The sequence below is a fragment of the Pagrus major genome, chromosome 23 (genome assembly GCF_040436345.1).
Source record: "Pagrus major chromosome 23, Pma_NU_1.0".
Classification (NCBI taxonomy): domain Eukaryota; kingdom Metazoa; phylum Chordata; class Actinopteri; order Spariformes; family Sparidae; genus Pagrus; species Pagrus major.
Window position 1 is genome coordinate 7,705,178 of NC_133237.1, and position 15,220 is coordinate 7,720,397.

The following is a 15,220-nucleotide window of genomic DNA, read 5'->3' on the forward strand; positions in this document are numbered from 1 at the left end:
AAACAGAAGAGTGGGACGGAGCGAGATGGACGGGACAGGCTGTCTCCTTCCAGAGAGAGAGAGAGAGAGAGAGAGAGAGAGAGAGAGAGAAAGAGAGAGAGAAGGAGAGAGAAGCACTAGTCATCTCCTGTGTTAACGCGACAATGTCTCCTTTCTGCAGTGACACAGGGGCAGATGGGCAGTTCGCTCCTCTCTCCTCGCTCTTGCAGTCCTTCTTCATAAGCGCTCAGCGGGAGCTCTCAGACAGCCGTCAAATCGCACCAGGCTCACATGTCCAACATCAAACTGAGATGAGGTGTCGCCTCTTTGCGATAATAACCAAGTACATTGACTTCTGTCTCACTGGTGGATGAAATGATGGACTTGGAGTTGAGTGCGGTTGTGATGCTGAGGGGAATGTTAATTGACTGTGTTTGGACATAAAAGTAGAGTAGCTTTGGCCATTTCTGAGAGAGGGTTAACATCCCACACCTCCTCAGGGTGTCCTGATTTTTTACCCAGGTTCGCTTGCAAAATCAAGATTTCTTCCCTTTCCCCCCTTACTCTTGTCTCTACCTTCCAGTCTTTTCCTCCTCTAGCTCTCTCCCAATTACCTCATCTTGCTGTCCCAATATGGGCTAGGTTTGCAGCGCGTGGACAGTGTCTTTAAAATCATCCCTGATCTCCTAACACTACACGCCTCTACCTCTCCTCCGTCTCCCTTGCCATCTTCCTCCCGCTTTTGTCTCTCACACGTCAGACTCAATACTGGAGAGTTTCTCGTACACATGGCCATTGCTTCCATTGAAGGGACGCGGGGGGCCGACCCCCAGCATGGAGCCGTGGTGGTTCATTCCACCAAGGCTGAGCTCCTTCGGGAACCGGGGGGTCACGTTGGACATCACCCCGGCCGTGGCAGACGCCGGCAGATATGACGCCGTGCTCATCTGGCTCCTGAAGTCACTTCGGCTGTTTTTGGCAACTTGTTGCTGCTGCTGTTGCTTTTTCATGTAATATTGTTTGGCTCCGTGCATCAGACACTGGTCGTCGCCAAAGGTGGGTATAAAGGGGTTTTGGTTTACCCGGTCAGGGTAAAGAGATTTGGATAAAGAGAACGCTCCTCCTTCCATCAAAGACCTATCCCTGTCTCTCATGTCTCTCTCTCCAATGGAGCGGCGGTGGAGGCCGTCACCGCCTCTGAACAGGCCGAACGGTGAGCCGGGTCCTTTCCGGCCCTCACCTCCATAAAACAACGGGTCCCTGTCTCTTTCCCTTTCTCTTTCCGAGCCCCCATGACGCTCAAATATGTGTGCGAAGGGGCTGGTGCCCTCCATGTAACGTTCTTTCTCCTTTAAGCTAACACTCCTGGGTGGGGGCAGCATCCCTCCCATACCTGCACCACCTACTCCTCCACCTCCTAGACCACCCATCAAACTTCCCATCCCACCTGACTCCTCTTTCTGAAGGTCGACGAATGTGTCATACGAGTGCTGCCGCCTAAGTGGTTTGCCTAATCTACCCTTCCCTCTCTGCTGGCCCTGAATTTGAGACTGAGGACCTGCGCCCATACCTCCTCCTCCTCCACCACCTTGCCCTCCCCCCATCTGTTCCAAGAGGTGGTTGTTGTCTTCGCTGATATCATACAGGTTACCTGTCTTTTTACAGCCCTCGCAACGCATGCAGGTTGCTGAGCTCGGGCGACTGTTTCCACCTCCTGAGGATCCGCAGCTCATACCACCACCATACCCACCACCGCCTCCATGAATGGACATTTGCTTGCCCCCTCCTCCCCCGCTGGCCCGACAGTTCCTGCACTCCCACTCTCCCCCTGCCAGCCCAGATCCTCCTCCGCTCTTTGAATCTGACTTTTTGGGTTTGCTCTTAAGAAAGTCATCCACTGGAACCAGGGTGGTGCAGGTCGGTACTCCTCCATCTCTATTCACAGGGCCCTCTGTCAGGTCCACATGTTCCCACTGAGGGACACCCTCTTTGGGCCGAAACTGGTCCAAATAAAAATCCCTAACGCTTTCCTTTTCTCTGAAGACATAGTTCCCATCATTGTTTCCTCCTCCTCCACTTCCTCCTCTCTTCCGTTCAAGGGGCAAAAGCGGTGGGGAGGCAGAGCGGTGGCCGTGGTAGTGGTGGTGGCTGATGTGGTATGGTTTCCTCCTGTAGCCCAGCTCAATCTCGTCCAGCTCCCGTCTGGACTTGGCAGAGGCCGGCCTCTTTTTCAGGCTATCGCGGTATTGTTTGCGTTTCTTGGCATTACCCTCCAGGTTTCCATAAGTTACTGTGTGTGTGGAAATGTCTGAAACATCTGAACGTATATTCCCATCGTCATCTCCTCTCCCTCCAATGTAGTTTTGCCCAGGGATGTATGTGGAACTTGAGGCACCTCCCTTGAAAGAGAACTTCCCGTACAGGTCTGGCAGGCCACCCTTGAAGCTCTGGCCTGAGGGAGGAGTCTGTCCAGAAAGCAGGTCAAACTTGCTCATGTTCCTGTGGGTCAGTGCTGAGCAGGGCTGGGTGGTAAAAATAGGGGCCACCCCTCCACCCAGGCTGTCACAATCGAACATGCCACCCTCCAGAGAACTAGCGCTGCCCAAACTATGGGGCCTGTTGGGAGGAGGTCCGCTGAGCCCTAATGTTGAGCCATGGTGGTGCATGTAGTGGTCCTGGTACAGATTACTGTCCTTCATGTGGATGTTGCCAAACGTCCTCTCCACCTCACTGATGTAGTCGCTGAACATGTTGTCTTCTGGTAAGTAAGGCGGCTTGCAGTCTGAGTGGCCCGCCAAGCTGCGCCGGTGTTCAGAGATGTCATAGACAGAGGATTCACGGCGGATGAAGTCCAGAGCGCTGTGTGGGGAGCCGTTCACCCCCGACAGCGATGCCATGTTCTTGGCAGTGCGTAAGAGGCGCATAATGTTGGAATGGGTGTTGTTCATGGTGGCTGATGGGGAATTCAATGCAGAGCTGCTCTTCTCTTCGATCTGCACCCCGTGGATGCAGCTGTAGATGCCCTGTGTGGGGGGAAAGACAGGCGAACATTAAAGAGTGAACATTTGGTCTGCACAGAGCCCCAAAGACACATAAAGACAACATCCACCCCAGCCACAGTCTGTTCACCCTGTTGCTGTCTGGCAAGAGATACATAAGTATTCACTGTCATAGCAGGATGTGAGACTCCTGAACTCACCCTCCACCATGAATACCTTTTCTGACTTGATTATTATTTTATAATTAGTTTGTATAGTTTGTTCATTTGTGTGTATGTGTACCTAAGGGAATTACAACTGAATAATAATAATCATGTGTTGTATGCTGACAAATTGATCTTGTATACAGCACAGTATGTAAATACAGATGTACACTTGACATGTTTTATAGACAATAACATGAGTGTATTTGCTGGTGAGAGATAAAGTGAGACACTAGCAGCTGGATGATTGATAAAGGCAAAGGGGCTATAAAAACCCCTGGGTCCCGCTGGTCAATACCTTTAATCAATGTGATTAGAATTCAGCTGAACAATATCCTCCGGCAGTTATTAAACACCTCTGTTCCGCTACCCCTCGGCACCACAGGCCACACCTCAATACCCTCCGAAGGGAAAGGCCAAGCCAAGGAGACACCGGCTGAGTATTACAGTGACAGAAAGATAAACTGCTCCATTTGCATGCAGTGATGTACGATACTATATTCAGATAAAAATGGATGCAGAGAGGAGAGCAGACCAGGCATGACAGATGGGGACGTAAAGGATCAGATCAATTCCAAAAAATGATTTTACCCAGTTTTTCTGGACGTCTGTAGACAGAGATAAAGGGATGCTTTGGCTGCTCGCTGTTAAGGATCAGAAATCAGCTGACCTCCATCCTGCTCGCCACTGCGGAGGTCAGGACTGTGCCAGGAGGTTAGGGGTCAGCCGGCTGTCAAACATTTTCTGCTGTTAAGCTATGACTCTTTACAACCTCCTCCTTTTATCCACTAATATGACTCGTTGACCCTCAGTTCTCCTCTTCCTAACCACTCGTTTCTGGTTGTTAATTAGCCACATGGACAGTGCCTGCATTGCAGCAAAAAGGCCTTCATCCCTCATTCCGGTTTTATAGATAATGTTATTACTTCTTTCAATTTCACAGTCTGTTAACAGCCAAGTATGTAAAGCTTGACAGTGGCTACAAGAGAGAGAGGTTAGCATAAATACAAAATGAGTTTAAAGTATTGGAGAAATATGGGATTAGGATGGAATCTAGAAGTGGAGGACAAATGTATACGCCTACAGGCGTGATATTTCGAGATTTTTTTCTCCACTTGGAACCATCTTTCAATGTTTATCTGCTCCTTCTCTGTCTCATCTGTGTTTCTCTTTTCCATCTGCCTGTTTATATAATTCGTCACTGCTTCCGCTCTTTTGTTTTTCTTCCTTTATTGTCCTGATTACACCCCACCTGCTGCCAAATCTGTCACATCTTCCCTCCTGTGATATCTAGGAAATCATCCCCTCTTGGGCTAAATTTTCCAGAAGCATCCACCTTAATCTTGAGATGATCTTCCGCCTTTTGGCTTTCACCTGTATAGATGGTGAGATTGTGTTGTACTGAGCAATGATGGTGGTTGAGGGGAATGACGGGATGAAGATTTGTGCAGTTTTTACGCTCTTATTCTTTGCCACAGACAAACACACAGTTAATTTATGTCACTTTTGGGGACTACATAGACCTATATTAAGTTCTGAAGACTTACATTAAGTTCTGAAGACTTACATTAATTTCTGAAGACTTACCCTAATCCTCACCCTAACTTTGATTGCTGCCCCACAAAGCAGCTTTTTCCGAATTGAGGACACAGTTTTGTCCACACTTGGTCAAGTCGTCCCCAGTTAACAGGTCTTTTTTCTGAAATGTGCCTCTGAAATGACAGAAATCTAAACCTAACCGTACCCTGTTTTTAAAGTCTTTACCCCAAAAATGTAATGATTAACATTAATGGGACTTTTGTTGCATTTTGTCCCAATAAGTAAGGCGGGTCCCCACAATGTGACTGTGTCCCCACAATGTAAGTAAAACACATCCGCACACGCATAGGCAACAACTACAACTGGGAACAACAACCTAATGCTGTAGTGAATCAAATCTTGGACAAAGTGATAGCTGCTTCGTGTCTAACAGTAGATTTGTCTACTCCACATGCCCACATAATGTAACAGTTGGCAGATTGCTGCCGGCCCAGTTCTACAGTGGCTGATTATTTGGGCAGGATGTGTGAATAGCAATAACTGTGGCCTGAGGGCTCTTAAGAATTTTCAATCTGCCATGGGATCGGAGTAAAATCTATAAGTGATTACACTGGTACAGAGAAGTTGGAAATCAAGAAAATAACTAGCTGCCCCCTATGTATGTGTGCCTACTGTAAATGCAGTGGCTCATAATTTAATACTGCATGTCTGTGGTGTACGTATATGGTGCTAAATGCAAATGAACTTAGCCAGGATGAGATGTGAGGGCTGCGAAAGGAGGAGTGATTAAACCTCTAATACATTTACTGTTCTGAAGTCATTAGAGGCTTTTTAAATCGATATAATTAATTTGTTTCAGTGTTGCAGGTGGGACCTAGAGGAGCAGGTTAGCCAGGGGAGAGCTGCTCACAACGCTGCTGAGCCCCTCGGAGGGAGGCAACGCTAACCGACCATGAAGCCATGACCAAAGTCACGTGACTCACGCCAACCGTGACAGATGTCTCATTTTTTACACTGCTGAAGCTTAAATGTTAATTGCAGCAATAACAATAAAGTTTATTGGATTATGCTGTGAAATTAAAAAAGCGGAATCAATCTGAGTGGCAGAGCAGGAAAAAAAGGAAAAAGAAAGGAAGAAATGGACGAAGCTGGAGACAAAACACTCGAGTAAATGAGAAGGAGAAGATGTGAGACCAAGGATTGTGGAAAGATAATAAACTGTAATTTCCACTGTTGTTGTTTCGCAATGCCCGAGCTTCTGTGCTACATATGCAAATGAACCCTCTCAATGAATATTTCCCCTGCATATTTTAACATACTGAATCATCTGGCTGCATTTGTGGACACACAGAGTTCATTTATGTTGTCACATTGTGGCAAAGACAGAGGTAATTTCTGCAAATGAGAGCAATCACTGAATGTTATACTAAGTATAATTGCTTTCAGATCTCGCTCCCATACAAATTATAATGATGTAATAATCAAAAACAACACCAAGTGGCCTGTCTTTGGAAATGAGAAGTCAACTGACATTTTAACAACTGATATTTTATGCTTCCTCTACACAAACAGACGCGGACACGCACACACAACCATAAACAAGGCGATGGCAACGATGTAAAATTAACACCATACAAAATAATCAAAGTTGGCCACTGGAGCGTAGTATTAGAGTAGAGGGGGGAAAATGTTATGTTGTTTTTTTGTTTTTTTTTGTTATTGCTTTGCTTTCTTGGCACAAGCAGCTCCGGCACCACAGCAGCATATCAAATGGAGGGTGAGAGCGGCAGTGTGTGGCTCTCCGCTGTAAATTAGCCACGTGGTTTTAGCCTGCAGCGGTTCACCTTCAGAAGCACGCAGTGAATTACACCGAAGCCATGTCAAAACAATTGGAATGCAAATCAAATACCTCGGGGGTGACTTTGGTCTCCCGGGATCCAGTAATCTAACCTCTCCAGTTCTGTGGCTGATTTTTGTTGAGTGAAATATTGATTTGGGCTCAACATTTTGTAAATATTTACCTCACGAATGTCAGGAAGGCCCGAGCTTCACAACAAAAGGAAAAAGCTCCTATATGTGGTTATGCTTTGGAGGTGAGAGTTTGGTTTGGTCACACAGGATACATGCTCATTTACAATTTTAGCATCTCTGAAGCCTCAAAGTAAATATAAAGCACCTTCATTGATGTTGTAGGGATTAATACACAAGTAACCAGGGTGACTTTACAGACGAGGAGGAGTTTTTGTTTGTTACTATAAAACAAGTTTTTCCTGATAAGAGAGTAGTTGCTAATTGTTGACTTTGGTTGCATTCCTTTTTTGAATATCAGTCCATCTATCTATCCTTAGCTCTTAGCTCTTTCTACATTCTCACCCCCTTCTGTCTAATTTACCCCCTATTTCCTGTCTTTCATCCCAAATGAGAAAAGACCAACCCAAACAATGTATGCTTAATGAAATAAAGATGAAGATGAAATATCATATTTTGAATTCATTGTGTTTTCATTCATATCTGTGAGTAGAACAGCATATTAGTGTCATGGTAGGTTAAAAAATGGAGCCAAGGGAAGGGTAGTATTCAGTGAAAAACTGACTTGAAGTCAGAAATGTAAGAGAAAAAAGCTCAGAACTTTCTGATTTTTTTCTGTCAAACTTATGACTTAACAATCTCAAAGAATAAGTTAATAATACCTTTTTTCAGATGGGTATATCAACCACTAGCTATTAAGAGATAATGGTAAACACTACGAAAAAGATGTGAAACAGCAGCACAAGTCAGTGAAATGACTCAGGTCTAAAGTTTGCCACCATTAGCTAAAACTAGCCACCGTAAACTACTGATCATACCAGACCAAGTGAGGCTGTTAGTAAAAAAAAAAGAACTGAGCCAGACTGTGCTTTATTTCGTATGAATAAAACTTTTAATTTATAAGTGGAGGAATGTGTTTGTCTTCGTCATAAGTTGAATATTTGAAATTGTCTGCTTTGCAGATTTTGTCAACTTGCATATGTGAGAGGCAAAGATGGCAGAGTAGTTGGGGAAAGTTGCCTGAAAGCCATTTGTTTGTATCAGCCACTGCAAAATTTGGAAAGTGCAGGAGGTAGAAAAGTGTGATACTAATGGACGACTTCTTTGATTTCGATGCTCGAAAAGACAGGCATGGTGCGAAATGTGTCAGCTCCAGTGTGTCATGAACAGAATATATTGTCAATCTGAATCTGTCAATCAGAATATTTGAGAACAAGCCATGACAAGCTGATCGACATTTCTCAGTGGAAAGTGTCTCCAAGTGTTTTACCATACTGATGGATACATTTATGATTTATTGATTGATTTTGACAAGATTTTGGATATCAGCCCTAAAGTCCGTGAACACACTATAATTTCTGTCTTCCCTTCCACGCCCTGGCTCACCCTGCTGATGGAGAAGACGAAGCCGGGCTGGCCGGAGCAGACGCCCATGAAGCAGAAGCGTAGCTGCCAGTAGAACCAGTGTTCGCAGATGAAGGTGATGAGTGACAGAGCCATGGCGGCCCCCAGCATGTAGAAGACACCGGCCATGTTGTCCACATCCAGCTGGCTGGACATCACCTCGTTCTTCTCGTGGTGGCAGATACCCGTCAGCCACAGGGACTCCAGCTCCTCCATCTCACCTGGACGGAGGAAACGCAATGAGAGTGAATGGGCGGCAGAGAGGAAGGACAGAGGGAGGGAGAGAGAAACAGATGGTATGAAGTGGGAAGGAGGCAGGGAGAGGTGGAAGGAGGGATGGTAGAGATATAGCAACACTATAAAGGAACTGGGATCGAGACTAGGATGGACAAAAGAACAGAAGGAGACAAGACAGGGGACGGCACGATGACGACATGCGGAGAAGAGTTTTTAAAATTCGTACGGGAATTGAAGTAGAGAAAGGGGTGTGAAAAAAGTGGGAAGGAATGTAAAATATAAAGGAGAGAGAAGGGATATGATGTAATAACAGGATGGGTATTGGAGGACACGAGGGATGGAGAGATGATGCAACAGAAGAAGAGAGGAGGGAAGATGGCGGGCAGGCGGTGGGGAAGGGGGGGTCGAGGGAGTTAGAAGTGAAACACAGCCTTGAGTTGTGCAGTAGACTTAGTTGCAGACAGGAAAAGAGTGAAACACACGCCATTGGTCATATGTTAATTACATTGATGTTTTTTTGCACTCATTTCTGTTGTGTTTAGCACAATAAAAGCTTAGCGCCAACACGTGCACGCATCTCTGCAAAAAAAGCATTTCCATATGTATGTGCATATGTGCCTGTTTGTGTGTTTGTGTGTGTGTGTGTGTGTGTGTGTGTGTGTGTGTGTGTGTGTCTGAAGCTGGTCCCTGAGCTTCTGGTCTCTTTTGTGGGTCACCTTCTGTTTCATCACGAGCTGTTCTCTATCAAAGCCGACTGTGGCGGGACAGGCGTCGCTTAATTAATCATACATTCAGCCGCTGTCGCTGCACGTCAGCACGACTCTTGCACCAGAGCACTGGCTGGCCTCTGAGCATCCACAAGACGCTCCACAGCATACAAAGTCAGGGAGAGGAGTGGCACACACACACACACACACACACACACACACACACACACATGCATGCAGGCAAAAATACAGATGCATACCGTAACCTCTACTTATAGCTGCTGAGAAACTGACTGTGAACTGGAACCATTTTCACGTGACAGTGGTGTATAACACGTATGACAAGAGCGTGTTAATGCAATGGCTTCAGTTTGTTTTTGATGTAAAGACGCTCTTGGGAATTGTCTGAAAGTTACAATGCCGTTATGTTTATGTTTCACTGGCAATTTATTAGAAAATACAAAAATACTTCCTTGTTTATTGGACAGCTGCCAGTGGAAAGTACAAACAAACACAGAATCAGAATCAGAAAAATGAGCAGGAGCGATCGCAGAGAGGGGGATGCAACAATTGTCCTTGACTGGAAGTGAAATCCACACTCTGTTACACACTGTGTGCTCTGGACTGTGAGGAAGGTCCAACACTGTAAAAAGCCAACGCACCTGATTCAAATCAATGGATCGTTATCAGGCTTTCATTTGGATCAGGTGTGTTGGAGCAGGGAAACATCCAAAACACAGAGGGAAGGGGTCCCCAAAGACCAGGATTGAAGAGCACTGGTTTAAACTAAAACTCTGGCTTTATCGTACAAATAGCTCCTTAAAGTTAGGCAGGACTACTGAGCTAGGAATTTTTCCAGCACAACAATAATCATGTTTTAGACAGATTAATGTTTTATACACAGCACATACCCAACAACACCCACAACAGAGCTAGTCTCTGTTATATTTTGTGCACAAGGGGTTATATGCAAACTTTTTCTTTGTGCTAAGCTAAGCTAACTGGCTGTTAGTTGTAGCTTCACATTCACAGATGTGAATGATTTCAGTCTTTTTTAGAGAGAAACAAACAATATTTCCCTAAGACTCTTCCTTTCACGTTTATGTTGGCTTACTCTGTGGACAATAAGACAAGAAGAATAAAATGAAAGACATCTCAAGACTCAACTGAAAGAAGCTGATGTTTGACTTGAATCAAAAAAATTAAACAGAACACCTGTAGACTGTCAGTTCAGTAAAAAACCTCAAGTTTTCAGCTCTTTTGTCGATCAGAACATCATTTTTATTGCCTATTGTCTTCCTTCCTGTTTCCCATTCTTACTTCATGTCACTTTAAATATTCTAATAACTCAAAATATAAACAAGATAATTTACTATAATTAAAGTGGCTTAGAGTCAAAAGTCAGATTTAAAAAAAGTATGTTTTAATACTGAGAAAACGTTTCATCATCGCTGCCTGGTCTCTCTGCAATGATGCAACAGGTCTCTAATTGGTTTCAAGGGCAAAAGGTCATTAAACTCAACACATGCTTTAAATGACTTCAAAACTTTCCATCAAACATTGATTCATAAAACCACCAATCAAATCTGCTGTTTCTTTTTCACGACAGCTGAGATGTATTTTTTGCTCAGGCCTGCGTCAAACCACCCAGACCCCCTTCCAGCCTTCGTACCAGGCCACTGGGCTCTCCACGTGAGTCTGATGGTTTTCTAGGCCACCAGGAGGGGAGTGGATGGTGAGTCGTGGCAAAGTGACATTGGTATCCTGAGAGGGGCCAGACAGGGCCGCCTGGTTCCTGTATGAATGCTTCTGCAGAGGCTCACGGGGAGGTTACTGCCAGCCGACCCATATTCAAACACAGGCCCATGAAAAGTTATTTTTGTGAGTTAAAATATACATAATCAAACATATAATCAATGAGTCAGAAACAATACACATGCAGCAGTCTTACTGAATTGTATGTAGGCTGATAAAAATAAACCTGTGTCATAAATAGTCAGAATCTCTACACCACTCTCTCTTTATCTCTAACACACACGTACACACGCGCGCGCGCGCCCCTCCCGCTTACACACATAGGCTCTCTCATTTTCAGAGGCCTGACCCATATTCACATGTGCGTGCAACACACACACACACACACACAAACCCTCGCACTCATGCACACACGGTGTTGAAATACACCAGGAGCTATGCTGGCACCCCTAACTGGGACGCACTATAGTGGGCCCCGGAGGGCCCTTGGTTCAGGATGCTCACAACACACTGGACCAAGCCCAAAAACACACACACGCAAACCTACGCACACACACCAAACTTCCATTACATTTCCCAATCTGAATTGAGCTGTATATCAAAACAGGACATTGTGAAATTAGAGTCGATAAACTGGGCGAGCAGCCGTTGTCTGTGACATTTGGACTTGTTTATGATGAGGAGTTTTTGCTTGAAAAGCATAAAGCATGTACTATACCAGTTAGGAGTGGACATTTCGAACACATTTCATTTCATTCTCTACTCTTTCTCTGAGACTCATTAATGCTCCAGCGAGAGCTGACAGGAATGAAGTGTTTCAAAAGAACAAGCCCCGGAGAGCTTGGACAGTCTCCCATAAAAGGCAAGCATGATCATAAAGCATAGGGCCCCCATGGTGGAGCTAAATCTCAACATACATTCCTTGCAGCTCTGTCTTTCCTTCTCGGTCGGCTTTTATTATATATGAGTGTACTTACTGTACATTTGACTTGCAGAGCCAAATAATGGCCACGATTGAGGTCACAAGCACATAAATTCCTCAAAAACACTTATTCTGAACAGATGGGAGTGGGTGAAACCATTTAGTCTTACTGTCTGAGAAGTCTATTTTTGCCTGAGTTGAGAGTAAACATTCTTGAAAATAGTGTATTTTATACAACATACATGAGAAATAAACTTAGCCAGTGTTACTTGTCCCTGCAGCACAGCCTGAGGCAACATTTGTTCACAGCATATTGGTGGGTAAATCAAGCCCCTCGAATTAGCTCTGAAGGATAATACAGGTTTATTACAACTTGGCTCTTATTCTTCTAGGTTTGGCCATTGTTTCTACTGTTTAATATAACATTGTACTCACCAAGTTAATTGCTGAGATCTGGGAATTGAGGATATCACTAGAAGTAAGTCAGACACATAAGATTTAAGCAGTGAACTTGGTGAGTTCAACGTTACAATAAGAGATATAAACATTGGCCAAAGTCATTCAAATGAGACCACAGCTGAAATAAGCCATTCGTGTTCTTTAATTTTGCTTCAAGGGTGTCAGTCAGACATTATGTTGTGTTTCCTTCCTGGTGAAGCATCATCTCACTGACTATCTGGCATCCTTGAGTTATTAAATAAACAACTCATCACATCAGCACAGCTGAACTGCATGCATGGCAGCATCTTTGTTCACTGAGTGCATTACACTGAGCAGCATGTATGAATAAAACAGGGCAGAGATACAGCGTGCTGTGGCCTCACCGTCTCCAAAGAGCTGCAGGATGGCCAGGTCCACATGTCTCTTCCAGAGCGACTCCTTCTGGATGGCGATGCCGTACCCCGTGGTGGCGAAGATGTAGCCGCTGCCAATGGTCACCAGCTTGCAGCCCTCGTCCCTGCCAGCCATGTAGTTCAGCACGGCCGCATCATAAATGAAAGCATCTAGTTTGCTAATGAAAAAGAGAGAGAGGGAGACAGAGAGAGAGAGATAGGTTACAATTAATTAGCACTTCGGAGTCAGACATCGCAGCTACAACATTCCAATTAACCTGCTAAATAGCACTAAGCTGCTGATAAGTGTAATAGACTTCCACTTGGTTTGCCAAAGGCTGGAGCTGGCACGCAGACTGGCGAAAAGACTCACTTGATGAAAACTGAAGAGGGGGAGGAAAAGTATTATTGGAGTTATTCAGCGACAATATGTTTACATGAAGAAGAGTAGGAAGGACATAAAAGGGATTATTTAACACTGTTCCCCATAATATACACTTTCTATAACATGTGACTACAACATAATGACCATCATTTGACATTTGTGGTGCTTTTAATTACCTTAAAAATCATCGTAACTGCTGCACTAAAACCGAATTAAAGGGACAGTTTACACCAAATCAAAAATACATATTTCTCTTCTTACCTGTAGGGCTATTTAACCATCTAGCTTGTTTTAGTGTGAGTTGTGTAGATATTGAAAACTCAACAGCAATGTCTCTTTCCAGCAATCCTGACCTGGATTACTCAAGATAATCCACGTACCTTGTTGTGAGCAGTCTCATGTAGGAACTTTTTTTCTTTCTTCTGACACGCCAACCGAATCACAGTGTAGAAGGAAGTGTGCATCTACTCATGGAGGAGAGGCTCGTGCTTGTGACAGTGTGAGGTGTAAACACTAATGGTGTTGTCCTCAGCTGAGCTGTAATGCTAGCTAGCCTAATTAGCTACAGTAGCCTCTTGTCCATGAGCAGATGAAGAAAATAGCTCCTACTTGAAACTGCTCACAATAAGGTCTGTGGATTATCTTGAGTAACAGGGTCATGATTTCCAGAAAGAGACACTGCTGTTGAGTTTTTCAAATGTATTTTTTGAGCCATGTGAGTGCCATCTAGCTCCATTATATTCAAGAGAAGGCAGATGTAATCCAAAACTCAGCAACTCAAAGCATAAATAGCACTATACGTGAGAGGGAAACGTATGAAAATAAATTTAAGAAAGGCTGAAAATGAGCAGTTTTTAATATAATAAAGTACTTACTCCAGATGATAGTTATGATTCTGTCAGGAACTTAAGTTTCAAACATAAATGTGATCCTTCAAATTCATTTTGTTATGAAAGTCTTTTTGCTTTGATTGTAATTGTAAATTTGGTTTTACAATGAAAACCAATGAAGCTCTTCAGTGTGCAGTTTCTCACCCAGCCTTGAGACTCTGCAGAGCCTCGTTGACGTTTCTCTGATGGAACTTTGTCATGTAGGAGTGCATTTCTGGATAGTTGTTCCTGATGTTTCTCTCTGTGCTCCCATTTGGGACGGTGCCAAACCGAAACGGAGGTGAAAAGTCGTTGGGGCTCTGGAACTAAACGTGGAGGAGAGAGAGGCATGTAAAATGTCTGCTTTACAGATGAGAAAAAGAAGATGGAGTGGCACGGCATCAAACAGAAACCCTCCATCTTACCTTCTTGTCTGAGAGACCAGTCACCTGGTCCACATATTCCTCCTGGATCATGAAAGCAGCCAGGTTGGCAGTGTAGGAGGCCAGGAAGATGACAGCAAAGAAGGCCCACACCGACACCATGATCTTACTGGTGGTGCCTTTGGGGTTCTGCACCGGCACAGAGTTGTTAAAGACCAGACCCCACAGCAGCCAGATGGCCTTACCGATGGTGAAGGATGGACCGTGAGGCTCTGAAAGAAACACAGCAATGGTTAAATAATAAGTGACAGATCCGTCTTGGTTTCTACACCACGGTGTGAGACTCACATTTGGTTGGCATTAACTGCTGGGGCTCCAGCTGAGCAGTGTTTTAGCTAAATGAAACGTTCATCCAAAGATAAAAGATTCAGTCATTATCTACTCATCCCCATGCCGATGGAAAGTCAGGTGAAGTTTCACAGTCCACAGAAAATATCTGGAGCTTCACAGCAGAACAGCCTTGCAGCATTCTCCTCAACAACTGTAGTAGCTAGGAACTTGTTTATTGGACGAGAATATACCAAGTCACAGAAATAGTTGCACCTTGTTGGATCCATTTGCAGGCCACAGACCATGTTTGGATAGCTGTGGCTGAAGGAATCTCTCATGCGTTCTTGATCATACCTTTTCATCGACTTTTCCATGAAGATGGACTTCAAGTTATAGTGTTGTGAAGCAACAGTAAACCTGTTTCAGCCAGTAAACTCACGTTTGAAATGTTAATTACAGGAGCAAAACATGGTTTGATTTGGATGTTGTGGCTCTGACCTCATCACTCCCTGCAGATATGTTTACATGGAAATATTGGGAAGTGATGAGCAAAACATCTTGAGTTGGTCAATTTTTGCTGTTTAAATAGACCGCCAAATTGGGAGGGTGTGTTTAGTAGATGATTGTCGAGAGTGAGGCTGCTTTCC

At 44.4% G+C, this 15,220-nt stretch overlaps 1 protein-coding gene across 1 annotated transcript in view; it reads right to left on the reverse strand.

The window, feature by feature from the left end:
- Positions 1–728: 728 nt before the first annotated feature.
- The window catches only part of grin2ba (glutamate receptor, ionotropic, N-methyl D-aspartate 2B, genome duplicate a), a 98,212-nt gene continuing 83,720 nt past the window's right edge, over positions 729–15,220 (reverse strand). The window contains exons 10-14 of the mRNA XM_073494669.1: positions 14,286–14,515; positions 14,026–14,186; positions 12,598–12,785; positions 8,135–8,373; positions 729–3,002 (exon numbers count right to left, since the gene is read on the reverse strand). Of these exons, the coding sequence (XP_073350770.1) occupies positions 729–3,002; positions 8,135–8,373; positions 12,598–12,785; positions 14,026–14,186; positions 14,286–14,515 (3,092 nt within the window). The remainder of the gene's footprint in view (positions 3,003–8,134; positions 8,374–12,597; positions 12,786–14,025; positions 14,187–14,285; positions 14,516–15,220) is intronic.